The sequence below is a fragment of the Phoca vitulina genome, unplaced genomic scaffold (genome assembly GCF_004348235.1).
Source record: "Phoca vitulina isolate PV1807 unplaced genomic scaffold, GSC_HSeal_1.0 scaffold12, whole genome shotgun sequence".
In the NCBI taxonomy this organism is placed as follows: Eukaryota; Metazoa; Chordata; class Mammalia; order Carnivora; family Phocidae; genus Phoca; species Phoca vitulina.
Genome location: NW_022589715.1, coordinates 13403547 through 13421770, shown reverse-complemented (window position 1 = coordinate 13421770; position 18224 = coordinate 13403547). Strand labels below are relative to the sequence as shown.

Sequence of the window (18224 nt, the reverse complement as noted above, 5' to 3'; positions counted from 1 at the left end):
AGTTCTTTATAGATTTTGGATACTAGCCCTTTATCTGATATGTCATTTGCAAATATCTTCTCCCATTCTGTCAGTTGTCTTTTGGTTTTGTTGACTGTTTCCTTTGCTTTGCTCCTTATTATTTTTTAAAGCAAAATTATTAAAGGGGCACCTGCCTGGCTCAGTTGGTAAAGCATGCAACTCTTGATCTTGGCCTTGTGAGTTTAAGCCCCACACTGGGTGTACAGGTTATTTAAAAAAAAAAAAAAAAGACCTGAGCGGCGCCTGGGTGGCTTAGTGGTTGGGCGTCTGTCTTCAGCTCAGGTCATGATCCCGGGGTCCTGGGATCGAGCCCTGCGTCGGGCTCCCTGCTCAGTGGGAGGCCTGCTTCTCCCTCTCCCACTCCTCCTGCTTGTGTTCCTGCTCTCTCTCTCTCTCTCTCTGTCAAATAAATAAATAAAATCTTAAAAAAAAAGACTTGATTGAAAGCAAAATTATTAAAACCATTTAAAAATATTTTGCAATCAGGGCTCCTGGCTGGCTCAGTCAGTAGAGCATGCAACTCTTGATCTCGGGGTTGTATGTTCAAGCTCCATGTTGAGTGTAGAGTTTACTTAAAAAATATATATTTTGCAATAAAAATACATATACACACATATATGTGAGTATGTGTGTGTGTGTGTGTGCGCGTGTATACATAAGTATGTAATAGTGAGGGCTGTGCTTAACATTTTGATGTACTCCTGGGCCAGAGTCTTCAGAAATAAGAAGACCCAGGGCTGCACAGGACCCCCAGGAGCCCTGTGCTCAGCCAGGATCCCCTTCTGCAAGCATGCGATAGGAGTCGTGCTGAGTCAAAAGGAAGTTCTTCTTGAACAATTCCTAAAAATAGTCCCTAGCATGAGGGCAGGATATTAGTGGTCTGGGAACTAGGAGAATCAGAGGCAGAATTTAGAGAGCTGACAAAAATGGAAACCCATGGCCTGAAAGGTGTCTTCAAGGCTCCCTTGGCCCTCTAGAAAAACTAAAACTCTATCATTAGAGTCAATGCCTTTATTGGCCTAGATCCCCACTGAAATGCAAGTAACTTCAGGAGTAAAGTGCTTGTTTTCTCTTCCTTAAAAAAAAAAAAACAAAAAAAACCAGAAGTGTAACCTATATAATAAAGAGCACACATCTTAAGAGTATGGCCTAACGATCTTTTACATATATAACCCCCAGGTTAGCACCCCTCAGATCAGTGCATGAAATATTTCCATCACCCCAGAAGGTTCCCTCTGCTTCCTCCCAGGTAAATTCCTCCTCCAAGGTAACCACCATTCTGATTTCTGTCACCATAGATTAGTTTTGCCTGGTTTTGGACTTCATATAGATGGAATCATATGGGATGTCCTCTCTTGTGTCTAGTGTCTTTCTCAATATTGCATCTGTGAGATGTATCCCTCTTGCTGAGAGTGAGAATAGCTTTTTCGGGTGTTAGCAATGATGGATTTGCATATGGTCAGACATGTCTATTATTGCTGGTCCCATAGTCCCCTTCTGCATCATGCAATCATCATCTCTCACCTTCTTCCCTCACAACACACAGCTGCATAAATGGACAAGTAAACGTCATAATTTTTTACAGTTTAAATGTGATTTTTCCCCCTGGGTATAAAAGTTACATATGCTCATCGAAGAAGAAGAAGAAGAAGAAAAAGAGGAGGAGGAGAAGGAGGAGGAGGAGGGAGAGAGAGAGAGAGGAAAGAAAGAAAGAAAAAGAAAAAGAAAGAAAGAAAGAAAGAAGAAAGGAAGGAAGGAAGGAAGAAAGAAAGAAAGAAGAAAGAAAGAAGAAAGGAAGAAAGAAAAGAAAGAGAAATTCTAGCTTTGACAATCTTGCGTGGCTCACCCAGACACAGTCAATCCCTGGGCTGGTCAGTGGCCTTTGACCTGTCTAGCCTGGCTCAGAAAAATGAATTAGGTCAGTCACATTCTCCCTCTCAGGAATGTGGCCTCTAAAACTCAGAGGGAAGTGGCACTTGGTGGAGACATCGGTCCCACGCGGACTGTGTGTGGTGCCACCCAGACCCTCCTCCAGGACGGCAAGGCCTATTTTCCCCAGCTGCAGCCTTCTTGTCCCACCTGCGGACAACTCCGAGGCCAACGCAATTCCAGAGCTCCTCGTGGGTTGGCCGAAGCCTTTGTGGAGGCTGCTCCACTGCCTGATTTCTCCCCCTGCCCACTCCCCCTTCTCCCTTCGCCCCCACCCCCATGGACATTAGCCCCAGGGCCCACCACGATAAACTTTCTGCTCACTAATCTCCACCTCAGAGTCTGTTTCCTGGGTGACCAACCTGCCACAGGGTAGGAAGAAAGGATGATGCATGGAATCAGGCGTGTCCGGCACAGGTCCTTCCCTCCTGGTCCGAGTCCTGTTATCTTCGCATCCCACATTCCCGGACTTCTGTCCTCCTGGAGAATTGCTTACCTGACACTCAGTGTCTCCAAAGGAAAAAAGATAAGTTTTGCAGAGAGGTAAGGCCAGATCTAGTATTACCTAGCTGAGCCTTAGTTTCTTCATCTGTAAAATGGGCCTTTGCCAGGGCCACTCCCCCTCCTGTGTCTTTCCCACCCCCCTCCATCTCCCTCCACAGCCCCCACGTCCACCATCCCTTAGCTGCTCTTTCCAATGCACCCTCCAAACTTGCCCCAGAGCATTCGCCAGTGCGGTGGGGGTGATGCGGCAGGCCACGGATTCATACTGGGTTGACATTTAACTGAGGAAAATAAGATAAACAGCTGCTTTCACAATTAGCCATTTCATGAAAATTGTGTGAGACCATTGTTGCGTTTGGAGCACTTCAGCAGGGTGGGCTTTCTGAAGCCCCATTTTAATTAAAGAGTGCCCTTCCCCCACCCCACTTCCCCCACCCCTGCCCAAAATAAAACCTCCAGAGGTCTCCACCACCAAACAGAGTCTAGATCTGTAAGCCTAATCCAGGGTCCTGTGATCTCTCAGAACCTCGTCCCCCATCACATGGTACCCGCAGCCCAAGCCCCACGACTCCCTAGACCTTCCCACCTCTGCGCCTTTGTCCGGACCAACCCTGGCTGCTGAGGCCCGGCTCCTATAGCAGCTCTTCTACGAAGCCTTTTGAGAACCCCCAGGTCAAAAGCGTTCTGTTCGTACACTGATGGTAACATCTGCCATTAGCTGCCTTGGGTTAAGGCTTAACTAGGTTAACTAGCTACAGTGCTTCTTTTTTTTTTTTTTTTTTTAAGATTTTATTTATTTATTTGACAGAGAGAGACACAGCGAGAGAGGGAACACAAGCAGGGGGAGTGGGAGAGGGAGAAGCAGGCTTCCCACAGAGCAGGGAGCCCGATGCGGGGCTCGATCCCAGGACCCTGGGATCATGACCTGAGCCGAAGGCAGACGCTTAACGACTGAGCCACCCAGGCGCCTCGCTACAGTGCTTCTTTAAAGAGTTACATGTCCTCATGACTTGGTAACTCATCAAGCGCCTCTCCTATTTCTCCAAACTGAGCCCCAGAACTTATCATTCCTACAGATGCATGAGTGGAGCGGAGAGTTCATTTATTGGCTTAGGTTTGGGAAAATGCACAAAAGGGATTTGTGTCACCTGTTTGTCCCCTGCCCCTGGATGAACAACTGAAGAATGTGGCCTAAGTGGGGACCTCGTACAGTGTCCACCCAGTAAAGCCCCAAGTCTCCCCCCTTTCCTGGAGTGGAGGAGGGGGGTGAGTGGGCTGAGGAGGTCCCACAGCACAGCACTAGGGGGTATTTGTGGGGTATTCGCAGCCCAGGGGAGAGGCTGGGACTCAAGGACTCCCACGTACTGTCTCCACTGACTTGTGGCCAAGTCAGGGTGTGGGTGCCATGGAAACCTCTACTGGGAGCAGAGAGGGAAAGCCACAGCCCAGGCCACCCACACTAAGCCCATTGTCCCCTGAGCCAGGCCCTCCCTGAGAGGCCCCTTATCAGCCCCTCCCAGGCCCGCAGCTCCCAGCTCCCCAACGGCTAGCTACACCAGCTTCCCTCTTGCTGGCCCAGCCTGGGGAACCAACGGGAGTCTCACCTGCCTCAGGATCCACCACCCATGCTGTCCGCCCCAGTCCTGGTGGGTGATCTCAAAGGCAGCCCAGCAGGGAGGCCAGAGAGCTCATTTCTTAGCTCCCTTAGGCCCCGGGAGCAGAGCGGAGGCCACTGGGCAGAGGGCAGGCCAGCAGGCAGTCCGTTCACAGGGACAGCCTCTCTTTTGAAGCTGAGAAGGAGAAAATCTGTTGTATGGCTGGGCGGCTTGTGCCCTGAGTGGGCTATCTGCTGGGGCTCCTGGCCGAGAGGAGAAGGCCAGATTCTGGGAAATGGCTCTGGAACTGGCCTTAGGGCCCGAGAAGAAACCCATCTGGGCCACCCAGTCCCTGGTTCTGCTTTAGGCCCCACCCATTCTTTCTTCCTCTTCCAAGTCTTGGAAGCTTCCCTGGAAGCCAAGCTGCTCTCCAGTATCCCTCCCCCTGCCACCTCCCTCACAGTCTCCCGGAGCCAAGGGCTAGCTGCACAAATCTGATGCCAAGCAACATCGGAGCATGAGAGGGACAGAAGGGGCAGATGAATCTGACCCGGGTGCCCCTCCCCGCCTCCATTTACCATTGCAGCGAGCAGGAGCTGAGGCTGGGGCAGGGAAGGGCTGCCGAGGTCACAGGCCCGGCGCAGAGCCCGGGAGGCTGCCTCTGCACCACAGAGGCTGCTTTGCCCTTTTCTGAGCCCAGACTTGATAGTCACAGGTCAGGAGTCCAACAGATCCCCCGGGGCAGCAAAATTCACCGGGACTGGAAGCCTGCAACTCAACCCAAAGCAAAGTGGGGGTGTCAACAACTAGAAGGAAGGGCTTATGATTACAGCACTGCCTCCCACCAGCAGTCACCCCAGTGTCCCCAGAGCACTCCCTGCAGAGACACCAGTATGGCCAACAAGGGCACCCGCCTTCAAGCAAAATACCTAAAGCTCCTTAGGCTCCCGGAGGGAGGGACTAATCTGGATGGGCGGCTGAGAGGAGCCTGGGCTTTGGACCCAGAGCTTGGGGTGGGGGGGGTGTTCCAATCCCAGCTGGGTGACTTGGGACAAGTTATATAAACTCCCCTAGCCTCAGCTTCACCATCTATAAAAAGAGAGCAATAGAAATTTCTATACACCTTACCGGGATATTGTAAGGACTTGACAAGATAGTAACTAGAAGTATTTCGCAGAGCACATAGAGAGCACTTGATAAACAGATCACGGTGACAGACGATAGAGCATGTTGATATTATTATCTGTATGACAACCTTTTACCCCTGGAATTTTGGGTACCACATTAGGTGCAGGGGATAAAGGAGCCATAGGGGGCAAAGGGAGAGCAGTCCCCTCTGAAGCAGGAGCCCCCCTGTCCCCAGAGAGACCCAGAGGCAGCAAAAGGGCAGAACTGCAGGCAGCATGTGCCCCCAGCAAGGGGCCCCCCTAACATTCCTGTTGGGACTTAGCAGGGGGTGACCAGTTAGTTCCTGGAATGTCCAAGAAAAACAAACTGGTTATTCTGAGTGAAATTGCAGCCTGGCTAAGGCGGGCTGGGTCTGCTTTAAATTAAACACAGCATTTCTGAGATTCTTTTCATCTCCTGGCCACTGTGGGTTAGTGGAGACATTACCTCACCTCACCTTCCTGCTCTGAGGTGGGGAAGCTGACAGGGTGTGTGTGAGCCTGCGGATGGGATGAGATGGGGGGGCCTGAGAGCCCCAGCCTGGGCTCCTGGAGGGGCCCGAGGTGAGCAGGCGCTCCTCCTCTAACAACTCAGTCTACCTCTGGGGCTGGGGTACTGGATACTTGGGGATGTGGCTGTGGGGCGGGGGCGAGGGGGGTCCTCCCATGTGCAGTCAACCCCGTCCTTGGTATTTATCTAAGGAATTCCAGCATTTGCAAATGCATTGCTTTCCTAGGAGTTCTTGAAACAAACAAACAAACAAAAAACTTGGCTGTAGTTCAGCAAGTCCAGGGCTGGTCCCTTTCTTGACCCTGTCAAACATTTAGGCGCTGGGTGGCCACGCCTGCCAGCTCCTCAGCAGAACCCCAACGAGCTTCAGCTGAGACAGTGAGGCCAGCTTCCCCACAGGGGGGACCTTGGTCAAGGTGGAGTGCCCTTCTGGTTTTGGGAATTGCTTTCGGCCAGCTCTGCCAGCTGGTAGAGTCCTAGAAAATTCCGAAGTGTGGAGTCAGGCCAACCCAAGTGTGAGTCCCAGCTCCCTCAGTGAAGATGATCTAACCTTACTGGGACCCTCAGTAGTCTCAGCTTTAAATGGGGGTTGTTATGTGGATGAAATGAAGTGTGCTCGAGGTGCTTTTGTTTCAAATGAATTATACCCAAAGTTCTTTGTAAGAAATTGTAACTTCCGGGGCCCCTGGGTGGCTCAGTCATTAAGTGTCTGCCTTCGGCTCAGGTCATGATCCCGGGGTCCTGGGATCGAGCCCCGCATCGGGCTCCCTGCTCAGCGGGGAGCCTGCTTCTCCCTCTGCCTCTGCCTGCCACTCCCCCTGCTTGTGCTCTCTCTCTGATAAATGAATAAATAAAATCTTAAAAAGAAAAAAAGGAAATTTCTTCAAGCTGTCTTATGTAAAGGGGAAATTGTGTAGAATCAAGGGACTTTAACAAAAACAGGCCACCAGGCCTCTCCAGAGAACTGGAACCAGGAACCCGAAAGGGGATTTGCAGTCTCTCTCCTGCTCTGCCTGCCCAGGTGCCTGCTTCCCTCTGGGTCTGGGCGCCAGTCTCCTGTCCCTGAGGACCCGCTTTCACTTTCCCCTCTACTCAAAGCCCTGCCTTAGCCTGACATCATTTCCTCATGCTAGGTCCCCAGTTAGTGCTCAGTCAATCATGGCCAAATTCTAGTGTGTTGCTTTGTTCTGTGTATCAGTACTAGCGTGTTTGTCCCTCCGGATCTGCTCCTCTTCCTTGTCCACCTTGCCCTGTCCCTGGAGGCTGAGGTGGATAAACTATGTCCATGGAGCTTCTTCGCCTTCTGGTGCTGGTCACACCTGAGCCCACAGTGGACACCAGCAGGAAACAGGAGGGCAGGAGGAAAGAGCCACAGGGCGTGCATTGTTCCAGGGCCTGTGGGGGACGGGCAGGCAGTGGTGTGGCTGGTTCCTGTATGAGGCCACAGCAACCCTCCCTTCAGCTACAGTCCCCACTGGGTTCTCGAATCACTTCCTCTCCTTGTGTCTTCAAGCTCACTGAGCTGATGGCTCTTCAGGGTTGGATCCTGGAGGTGCCGCACCATCCCCTGCTGCTTGCCTTCCATCGTCCCCACGTCTTTATCAATTGTCCATTCATTATATTCTTTCCAGTCACAGACCAGTCAGGGAAACACTGAATTGCCATCTCTCTCCTGCTGGGACTCATGATACAATAAGACCGAGGGGGAAGAAGCTTTGTCTCCTTGCCCCACCTGCCACTCTGGCTCCTGCAGAAAGCAGATGAAGAGCTAGAAGCTCTTTGATATATAAACATTAGAAATAAGATATCCAGAACTAAGATAGCCAGAATTCTGCTAGAAGTAAAAAGTAATACATGTGCAATGAGAAGAAATATACCTTTTGTAAGAAACTCTCCATTTTCCTGGGAGAATATGACCCACATAAAAGAGTTAGAAATTTGCTACCCATTCAGTTACAGCCTCTCTCTTTCCTAGGACACAGATGCCTAAAACTGAGCATCATACAGCTTGTGAACAGAGGGTATTTTTGAATTGTCAACTTCTCTGCATTTTTCACTCCCAAATTCACTGGATTGGTCACCAGAATCTTTCCCTTTCCTTTTCCAGTTTGGCTTATGCACATCTCCCTTTGGGCTTTGACCATGAGGTCTTAGCCTCTGACAGACATGCCTGGCTTTGGTCTCTCTCATCTAGGCTGTTCCACAGCTCACCGTCAAAGCTCTGGAAGGCTTTCCCTGGAAGAGAGCATTTTATGCTAAGACCTGAAGAATGAGCAGATTATCACCAGGTGAAGAGCTGGGGAGAAGGAAACCACACCCGCCAGACCTAGAGGTCAGGAGGAGGTTGGTACTCTAGGCCCAGGAAAGTTAGTGGGGCCAAAGGAGGGCGGAGAGTGGGGACTACAATATGAATCAGGTCAGACGGAGAGACCATGCAGGGAGCCCACTGTCGACTGCACCTAACAGGCAGAAGCGAAGTGAAAAGATTCAATGTTACCGAGTAATAAACATCCAACAACGGTGTTGGGGAGCAGGCACCTCGTAGAGAGTGAACCCCCTAGGATCCTTCTCATGGAACTAGCGCTGGTCACGGGGTGAGTTTGAGTGTAGACTGGCCACAGCCCCAGGGTACTTCAGAGGACACCGGGCCCTCGGTAGGGAGGCCACTTTCCGCAGAGCCCAGACGGTGCCAGGGATGCCTTCACCTCTCTGTGACTCCCTCCCAGGGCTCGACAGGAGGACAAGGCCGGTGCCCTCCCGGTGGTTCTCCTGGGAAGGCCTGCCAGGGTCCTGGGCAAGGACCACAGGCTCTCTATCCAACCATGGGAAACTCCGTGGGGCCGAGGCCTGGTTGAATGCTGGGCCCCGAGTGGAGCTGGGCTCTGCTCCTCCTCTCCCAGCAGGCACCACGTGAGACTGTGTCCATGGGGGAGGAGACAGGACCCCAAGTGAACCAGCTGCAGGAAGCCCTCGCCCCGTTCTGCCAACTCTGCTGGCCTGTGTAGGCCGGACACCCCTCCCCGTCTGGCCTCCTTCCCTCTGGCCCCTGCTCCCGCCCTCCACTGTAGGCAAACAGGGGGATGCACCCGCCGAAACCCACCCATGCGGCCCCAGGCCAGCTCACCTGTCCCCCCTGAGCCAACCAGACAGGCTCCCCGCCGCTGGCCCTCCCAACACACAGCTGGCCCGCTGGCTGCGCACTAGTGCCCAGCGGGGAGAGGCCCCAGCAGGCCCAGAGCAGGAGGGGCAGGGCAGGGGGCCATCTGCAGCAGTCTGCAGGGGGCTCGGCCACGGGGCGCACGGCCGGCCGGCAGAGGCAGTGGGGCCGAGCGTGGGGACAGGGGCGACTGGCAGGGGAGAAGCAGGCCCAGGCATATACATTCAGACGCACCCTCACATTTTCGTGAGCTGCGCTTTATCTTTTTTTATTTTTTTAAAGATTTTATTTATTTATTTGACAGACAGAGACATAGCGAGAGAGGGAACACAAGCAGGGGGAGTGGGAGAGGGAGAAGCGGGCCTCCCACTGAGCAGGGAGCCCGATGTGGGGCTCGATCCCAGGACCCTGGGACCATGACCTGAGCCGAAGGCAGACGCTTAACGACTGAGCCACCCAGGTGCCCCGTGAGCTGCGCTTTAACAGGAGCATTTGAGACTCGAGTACATTTCCTCTTTAACGGCGGCACCTCTTTCCCCATCACACACACACACCCATGCCCTCTCTCAACCTTCCTGCTCACAGCACCAGTTAACGTGAGCCCCCCGACCCCTACCTCCCATCAGAAGGCAGGCCAGGCTCTCCCTTGCTACCAGGCCTGGAGGCCACAGAACCAATTTGCTTCTCAAAGTGACAACAGCCAGAGGGCAGGGGTGGCAGCAGTGGGGTGAGGCGGGGAGGGATATTCAGGGGTGGCAGGGCAGTGGGAAGGACAAAGGTCTCAGTGGGCTCAAGGGGACAGTGTCTGAAGAGCCATCTGTGATCCTGACAGACTGGAGTCCAGGCATCTGTGTAGAGTCGCTCAGACAAATGCAGCATTTCCAGCCCAGGGTGAAGGGAGAGTGGGCAACCGCCTTCAAGATTTCCAGCCACCAGCCCTCTGTGAAGCTCCAGGGAAGGCGTCCATCTGAAATGGGCTTTGAGATACCATTACTCACTTGTTGATTCATTCACTGAAAATGTGTCAAGAGGCTAGTACATGTCAGGGATCATGCTGGGGCCAAGAGAGGGGCTGGCAAAGACGAGCGCATAAAACAGGGGGAAGAAAATATCTGGTATGTGAGTCACCCCAATCTCTCTAAGTCTAAGGCTGGCTAATCAAGCATAGCGCTTTTTATTTTTTATTTTTATTTTTTTAAAAGATTTTATTCATTTGACAGAGAGAGACACAGCAAGAGAGGGAACACAAGCAGGGGGAGTGGGAGAGGGAGAAGCAGACTCCCCGCCAAGCAGGGAGCCCGATGCAGGACTCGATCCCAGGACCCTGGGATCATGACCTGAGCCGAAGGCAGACGCTTAATGACTGAGCCACCCAGGCGCCCCAAGCATAGCGCTTTTTGTCACGGAGTCTGGGAAGGACCTGAGAATTCTTATCAACACGGTTCTCCAGGCAGCCACTCCTAGTTGAATGTAATGGACCAAATGTTGGTGTCCACCTCCCCGCACCACCCCCCGTCCCCTCAAATTCATATGTTAAAGCCCTAACCTCCAAATGTGGCTGCATTTGAAGATGGGTGCAGTCATAAGGTTGGGACCCTGATCACATAGGATTAGGGTCCTTAATCCCAGAGAGCTCGCCCTCTCTCTCTCTGGGCACACATACCATGTAAGCACGTGGTAAGGTGGCACCCACCCCCAAGCCAGGAAAAGAAGTCTCAGAATGAAACCTACCTTGCCAGCATCTTGATCTTGGACTTCCAGCCTTCAGAACTTGAAATAAACTGATGTTTAAACCATCCAGTCTGGGGGCGCCTGGGCGGCTCAGTCGGTTAAGCGTCTGCCTTCGGCGCAGGTCGTGATCCCAGGGTCCTGGGATGGAGCTGTGTTGGGCTCCCTGCTCGTGGGGAGCCTGCTTCTCCCTCTCCTCCCCGCTCGTGCTCTCTCTCGCTCTCTCTCTCTCTCAAATAAATAAATAAAATCTTAAAAAAAAAAACCCCATCCCGTCTGTGGTTGTGTAATGGCAGCCCGAGCAGACTATGACTTGGAGTCAGCAGGAAAGATGAAGTCTGCCAGCCCTGGGGCAGAGGCAGGAGGTGTTAACAGGCAGAGCTTGCGACAGAAACAGGGAGCCGCAGGGTAGGCCCAGGGCCCGTGGTGTTTAGAGAGGGGAGTGGACAGAAGTGGGATTAAAGGCTATCGTGTATGGAGGTGTAGGCCAAGTCAGGGCCCTGGGACTTACCCCAACAGCACTGGGGAGTGACCTTCAGATCTGCATTTAGAAAGATCGATCTGACAGCTACATTTAGGCTTGTATGGGGTGGGCAGAGTGGGGAGGTGGGAGATCAGTAGGAGGGTTCCCCATAGATCAATCCTAGGGTGGATGTGGGCCATTCGAGGGGAATGGCCTGGCTGCAGATAAGAGGAAGAGGTGAGGTGACTCCCTCATTTCTGGGCCTAGAAGGTGGGTTGGATGGATGGTCCTCGCTTTGACAGGAATGTGATCTCCTGGAGGGAGGGCAACTTCTCAGCCTGGACAGACCTCAGGCTCCAAGCAGAGCAGAAGTCGCTGAACCCCATTTCAACCAACATTCTATTGGTAAGAGCTAGGCACCGGCCAGCCCAGATTCAGTGTGGCTGGGGACTACCCGAGGGTGTAAATATAGGGAAGTGTGAACCACTGGGGCTTTGTTATAATTCACCACCACGTCCAAGTAACAGGCAGGAAGCAAGAGGAAGAGCAAGGCCCCAAGCTAGATTCACTTGCCATGTGGGCCTTTCAGCTTTGACAAGTTTCTCTGCAGCCTGGGGACTTCCTCTGAGCCAGAGATAGGGCTGGGTCATGTGACTACCCTCAGCTGCAAGGAATTCTGGGAACCGGAATATTTTAACCAGAGCACATTGCAATCTCCTACAAAACTTGGATTTTCAGTAAGGAAGAAGGGGAGAAGTTTTGCAAGATGCAAAAGTTCTGGAGATGGATGGTGGCAATGGTTGCATGACAACGTGAATGTGCTTAATGCCACTGAACTGTAGACTTACAAAAATGATAAGTTTTATGTTATGCATATTTTAGCATAATAAAAATTGCAATCTGTTCATGATCTTGAGGAGTTCAGGCTCTTGAGGAGTCATGAAGGATGACGAGCAGAGTGTTCTGCAGAAGCCTTGGAGGGGTGAGGAGAAAATGATGGCCACTGAGCACCTTTGTGGCAGAGAAACCACACGCAGCACTTCCCACGGGTCCCCTCAGAAGAAAATGGAGGATCTGGTTTTGTAGGTCAGGGGTGGGGCCCGAATGTGCATCTCTAACAAGTGTCCCAGAGATGCTGAGGCCGCAGAAGGAAAACCACATTTTGAGTGGCCCAGAACTGAGGTACACCGAGGAAATAAGCAACCTCAAAATCTCTGAGGATTAAATGACAAAGGCTTGTTTCTTACTCATGCTATATGTCCACTGTGTGTTGCTGGGGCTTTGCTGGGCTGGTGACCAGGCCAGAGGGAAAGATGTCGTGACAAAGCACCAACTGGCTCTTACAGGCATTCAAGTTGGATGGCCATGACCAATGTCAACGTCAGGCGGGGAAGAGAAGCTGTAGGGGAGAACGGTACCGCAGATTACCACAGGCTTCACCAAAGAGGTGGGATTTGACCTGATTAGGCTCTGAGGGAGGAACCTTTTATAGAGAAGGTGGGAGAACTTTCCAGGTGGAGGAAACGCCATAAGTAATTACCATTGATTGAACACCTGTTATGTACCAGAAGCTTTCAGATTGTTTCCTACTTGGCCCTCACAAGAACCTGAGATATTTTTAGTCCTCTTTATAAATGAGGAGACTGAGGGTCTGACATCAGCTGAGCTGCTTGCTGAAGGTCACAGGGACAGAAAGTAGGAGCCCAGGAAAGCAGACCCAATGTCCAGGGCTTTCTCTCCCAGGCCACAGTGGACAAGTGGAGGCATGTGGCCGTGTAGGGTATTTGCAGGATGGTCTGTATGCTGCCGTTTCCTTGGAAATGGTCCCAACATCTAGAGGATGGGTTTTGTTTTTCGAAGAGGAGGGATCATGGGTCACGGGTGGGACAAAGGATGGTGGAGCATTCAAAGGCAAAATTGGACAGCTTGGCCATCTAAGGGCCGAGGGCTGCTGCTCCCAGTGCCCACAGGACTTCTGCCCCTTCTCACTGTGCTTGCCGGCCTGCTTCCCAGCCCTGCCTCTGAAGGCCTGGCCTGGATGAGCGCCTCGGGGACGGACTCGTGGGCCTGACACAGCACTCTACCAGCTGCCCGTCCCACCGACCAGCTCCTCACCCGGCGTCCTGCTGCCTGGGGACCACCCAACCCCAGGGGAAGGCTGTCCCGGCTTTGCACAGTGCCGGGCGCTCTTACAGAGCCTGGAAGGCCACCCTGGCCCCCGGCCTGGAACGCGTTATTTTCCCTCCGCCAGCGATCTGACTCACTCTGACTCCTCCACATCTGGTCACACCACAGGCCTGGGGCCCTCGGCAGCCAACAGCCACCTGGTCAGCCCAGCCCAGGTTCTGCGCTCTAATATTAAATGTGGGACCAGGAAGGAAGGAAACCAGAAAGGGAGGGAGGGAAGGAGGGATGGAGGACTCGTGTGTCCGTGGTCCTCAAAATGAGCAGCTTTTTCTCCTCCATTTTCTAGAGCAGTGGGTCTCAAAGCGAGGTCCCAGACTCAGCGTGCCCAAGAACTGGGAGAGATGCAGATTCTCAGGCCCCACCCTAGACTTCCTGAGCCCGAAACTTGCAGGTGGGCCCGCCTCTGTGTCTCCACGAGCGCCCTGGGGCTTCTCCGTCCTGCTCCAGTTTGAGAACCACTGCCCTAGAACCGTCACCAGGGAGTGTTTTTACCTCTGCTGTCCTCCTTTTAACTATCTCAGCCCTAGGGCTCTTCTGGCCTTATTGAAATGGCCCCAGAGGCCCCTCCACCTTCCCAGACATCACCCCTGCAGTGCCCCTGTTTGACCCAGCAAGAGGCGAGCCTGGAGGGCAGCCTGGGCGGGGGTGGCGGGCCCACAGCAGGCAGCCGCAACTCTGCGTCCCTCACATCCGTGTGTTCACTGGAACCTCCCCACAATCTGCGAGGTAGGCAGGCGAATACCACCGCCTTGGTTTGATAGATGAGGGAAAGGGAGACTCAGAAGGGTTAATGGCTGTTCTCCCTCTGGAGCTTCCAGACTCCTTGGGGGCAAGATCTCTGTGCCTGCAAGACAGTTAAATAACAGGGCAGAGAGCCTTCCCCCCACAGCAGGCCCTAACTAGTACACCTGTGGGGGTGCAGTGAGGGGGCTGGGGTTGCCTGGTGGGGCTTGGCATCTTCCTACGTGCTTCCTACGTGCTTGTGTGCAGCATTTTCTCTGGACCCCAACAAAGCCCACCAGTACCTCCGACCCATATAAAGTCCTTTATGTTAAAAATTCCTCTGGATCCAGCTGTCCCACTTCTGGATCATACACAGAAGAATTCAAAGCAGGGACTGGAAGAGGTATTTGCACACCCATGGGCATAGCAGTATTCGTCACGATACCCAAATATCCATCAGTGGGTGAAGGGATAAAAATGGGGAACATACGTACAATGGAATATTATTCAGCCACACAAGGGAATAATGTTTCAATACTACTATCACATGGATGAACATTGAAGCATTGCACTGAGATAAGCTGGACACACAAGAACAAGTTCCTAGAGTCGTCAGACTCCTAGAAACAGAAAGTAGAATGATGGCGTCCCAGCCCCTGGAAGGGAGGGAGAATGCGGAGTTAGTGTCCAATGGGGACAGTTTCAGTCCACCCTCCCCTGGGCTCGCCCACCAGGCCTCTGTGGACCTTCTCTCCCCTCCCTGACCTGGGTCTCATTCCTCAGGGCCCCTGTTGCTATTTTCAAGAAGATCGCTAAGGTGCCTGATGAATGGAATTGAAGACGTGCCCCCCTCAGCCATCAGAACCGGATGGAAGTACCAGGGGCCGCACCATGCAAAGGCGCAGCTCCAAGAGGGACACCGGCCCCGGGCACCTGCTTCGGGATCTGATCTGACTCTGGTGCACTGCTCTCACATTCTCTAGATCTATTTCCTCAACCACGAAATGGGGCCAATGGGACGTGCATGGCAGGATTGAGGGAATCACGTGAGATAATATCACAGAGGTCCTTGTAACTGGTACTGGTCTCCTCTGCAGTGAAGAGTCAGCCTGGAGGTTCTGAGAGTCCATGTGGTGAGGTGCCATCGGTCAGGCCCTCACCACATCTCAAACTCTTCAAGATTTACCTCTATGTTTATTTGGGCCTTTGAGTGGGGTTCTTAGTTCTTTAAGGTGGCTGCTTGTCATTTATTTGTTCCAGTTTCGGCTCTTATGAGCTGCCAGCTCCCCAGCTAGGATCGCCTCCCCCCAGCAGTTCCATCGGGACCTCCGGGACACAGACTCGAGAAGTGTCCCTTGGCCTGGGGTGGCCTCTGGTGCCCTCACATCTACCTGCCATTCTCCATGTAGGCAGCGTCTGATATGAAAACTCCTTTCTCAGGGTCCGAGTGGAGGGGCGGGGCGCACAGTGAGGAGACTGGGAGCCAGACTCTGGGGCCAGTCGCCCGGCTTCAAATCCTTGTTCCTCGTTGGCTGTGTCCGTGGACAAGTTACCACGAAAGGAGCCAACAGCATCCTCATGGGGTCACCAGGGGGGCTGGCGAATTAACGCACCTAAGGGAGTTGCCCGTTGTCCGCACTCGCTGAGCTCCAGCTGAGGGTGGTCCAAGCAGGAGCTCAGGGCTCTGTGTGCTCTGCTCCGGACTTGACTTTCGGTGACGTTCTGCTGTTACCACGGTCCCTCCGGCACTGTGGAGACTGTCACAGGCGTAGTAGTGTTCTTGTGAGCCCCCCTTTCAATCCATGGACCTCAGAAGATGCCTCAGCTGCCCAAACTAAAATCTAGGGGTGAGCTTGGCCCCACGTGGCCCATAGCTAACCCCCTTAACCATGGTGTGGGTTCTGCACAAACTCTTGGCCTGTATTATCTCATTCATTTAATTTGCGGGGGGAAGTATTTAATGCAGATGACAAAAGGTTATCTGTATCTATAATAAGAGTTCTTTAGAATTGACAGTGAAGGTCAATAGAAACAAACCAATAGAAAAATGGGCAGAGGATACAAATAGACAATTCTTAGAAGTGCAAATCAGAATAGCCAAGAACTGTTGATAGAGAATTGCAAATTAAAGTAGCAATGAGATGCCACTGTTTACCTATCAGGATGACTAAAATGTAAATGATTCCCTTTTGTAAAAGAAAAAACATTAACCCCTCCATACATGCGTTTGTGGCAGGGTTCCTCAACTTTGCTATCACTGATATTTGGGCCCAGATCATTCTCCATTGCGGGGGGCTGTCTTGTGTGTTGCGGGCTGTGTAGCAGCATCCCAGCCTCTACCCACTCAATGACAGTTGAGCGCCACCCCCCCCCAGCACTCCAGTCTTGACAACCAAACATGTCTCCAGACATTGTCAAATGTCCAGGGGGCAAAACCGCCCCCAGCTGAGACCTGCTTGGTTTTTTGTTTTGTTTTTTAAAGATTTTATTTATTTATTTGAGAGAGAGAATGAGAGACAGAGAGCATGAGAGGGGGGAGGGTCAGAGGGAGAAGCAGACTCCCTGCCGAGCAGGGAGCCCGATGCGGGACTCGATCCAGGGACTCCAGGATCATGACCTGAGCCGAAGGCAGTCGCTTAACCAACTGAGCCACCCAGGCGCCCGAGACCTGCTTGGGATATAGGTAAACATTTATAGCTGTATATGATTTTATACGAACACTTAATTTAAATCACTGTTTTTACAGACAAGGAAACTGAGGCGCAGGGATGCCAAGTAACCTCTTAGGGTCACACTGTCAGTTTAGGACCCACGATGTGAGGAGGAGTCCGATTTCAGAGCTCAGCTCCTCACCCGAAGTGCAGCCACACTGCTCAGCCACAGTCTTGAGGTTTGCCTAGTTGAAGGTCTGAAGAACTTCATGTTTCTAGGCAAGAATCATGGGTGAGGGAGAGTTTCTACTGTGGTCCAGCTGAGGCCTGTGGTGTCTGATCCTGTCACCTGTGAGTGACAACAGGGCTGGGTGGCCAGTCCAGAAAGCAGCCTCTGGCAGGGCCAGCCAACCTCCTGAGCAAGGTTGACCGCAACTTGCAAGGAAAGATCTAGGGCAAGCAGCACTGCGCTTGACCCACACAGTGGCCTCTCCTATGTTCAGGGGGGGAAGGTAGAGCAGCCGGGGTGGGAGTGGGCACATGAGGACAGGTAGTGATGACTGGACTCCTGATTCTCAATTTCACGCCCTTCACTTTCCTCCCCACTCTGCCATGTCCCCAAAGCCCTGCTGTGGCCAGCTGGGTGGGCCACGGTCCTACCCGGACTGGTGGGGTAGTGTGTGGGGGTGCATGTCACCTGGTGGGTTCCTCAACCTTTGGCCAGGTCACGATGACGCTGTTTCCAGCTGGCTTGTCTGTTGGGGCACTAGGCTGTGAGCTCTGTGAGGGCAGGGCCGGTGTACTTCCTCCATCTCTGCATGCCTAGTGCAGCGGGCATCAAGGTCAAGTGGGTGCAGGCTGGGGGAGGAGGGGCACAGTCAGGATATTTAGGTTGGTACGTGCCTTCCGGGCCCCTGAGCCCAAAGCCGTTGGCTCCTAGAGTCACTCAAGGGGCGTCACCTGAACAGCCAAGGTGAGCTGAGGAGCTCAGCCCTGTTCCCTGTAACGGGTTCTGGTCTTTCCCTGGGCCTGCGAACAAACCCGAGCTGCAATGAGTTCCGGGCCGAATGGAGCTCCCTGATTGCTGCTCACGGAGCGGGAAGGACATGCAGCTTAGAGCTGGAGGGGCAGACCTCATGGAAGGGCTTCACTGTGGACACGGCAACTTCTCAAGAAGTTTCTTGTAGGAAATGCTCACTGGTCAGGTGTCCCCGCCGCCCGCCCCTATAGGCCAGCCGCAGGCAGGAGCTTCCACGTTGAACAAGCAGCCCCCTCCATGTGCGGGGCTGGGGGGCAGCTGCGGTCCTCCTTTCTGTGCCTGGAAGCATCACACCTTTCTTTGCTGAACTCCAGGCAGAGCAGACTGGGCTGTCTTTTGATCTCCACTTTATCGTTGCAGACCTCTATTGTGGCCCCATAACAGCTTTATCACACACGTACATACACACTTCTACTTTTTGAAGGCAGAGATCAGATCTTAAAATCTCAGTGGGGAAACTGGGTCCCAATGACTCACTCCTTGCGAAGTCATCCCACAGACAAGAAAGTGAGTGACTGTGACTTGCACAATTTAGGGCTTATTCTAAGTC

The 18224-nt window shown here is 52.9% G+C and overlaps 1 protein-coding gene across 1 annotated transcript in view; it reads right to left on the bottom strand.

Moving 5' to 3' along the window:
- Nucleotides 1–11926: 11926 nt before the first annotated feature.
- The window catches only part of POLR1A (RNA polymerase I subunit A), an 82495-nt gene continuing 76197 nt past the window's right edge, over nt 11927–18224 (bottom strand). The window contains exon 33 of the mRNA XM_032410528.1: nt 11927–12473. Coding sequence (XP_032266419.1) covers nt 12415–12473 — 59 coding nt within the window. The 3' untranslated portion in view covers nt 11927–12414. The remainder of the gene's footprint in view (nt 12474–18224) is intronic.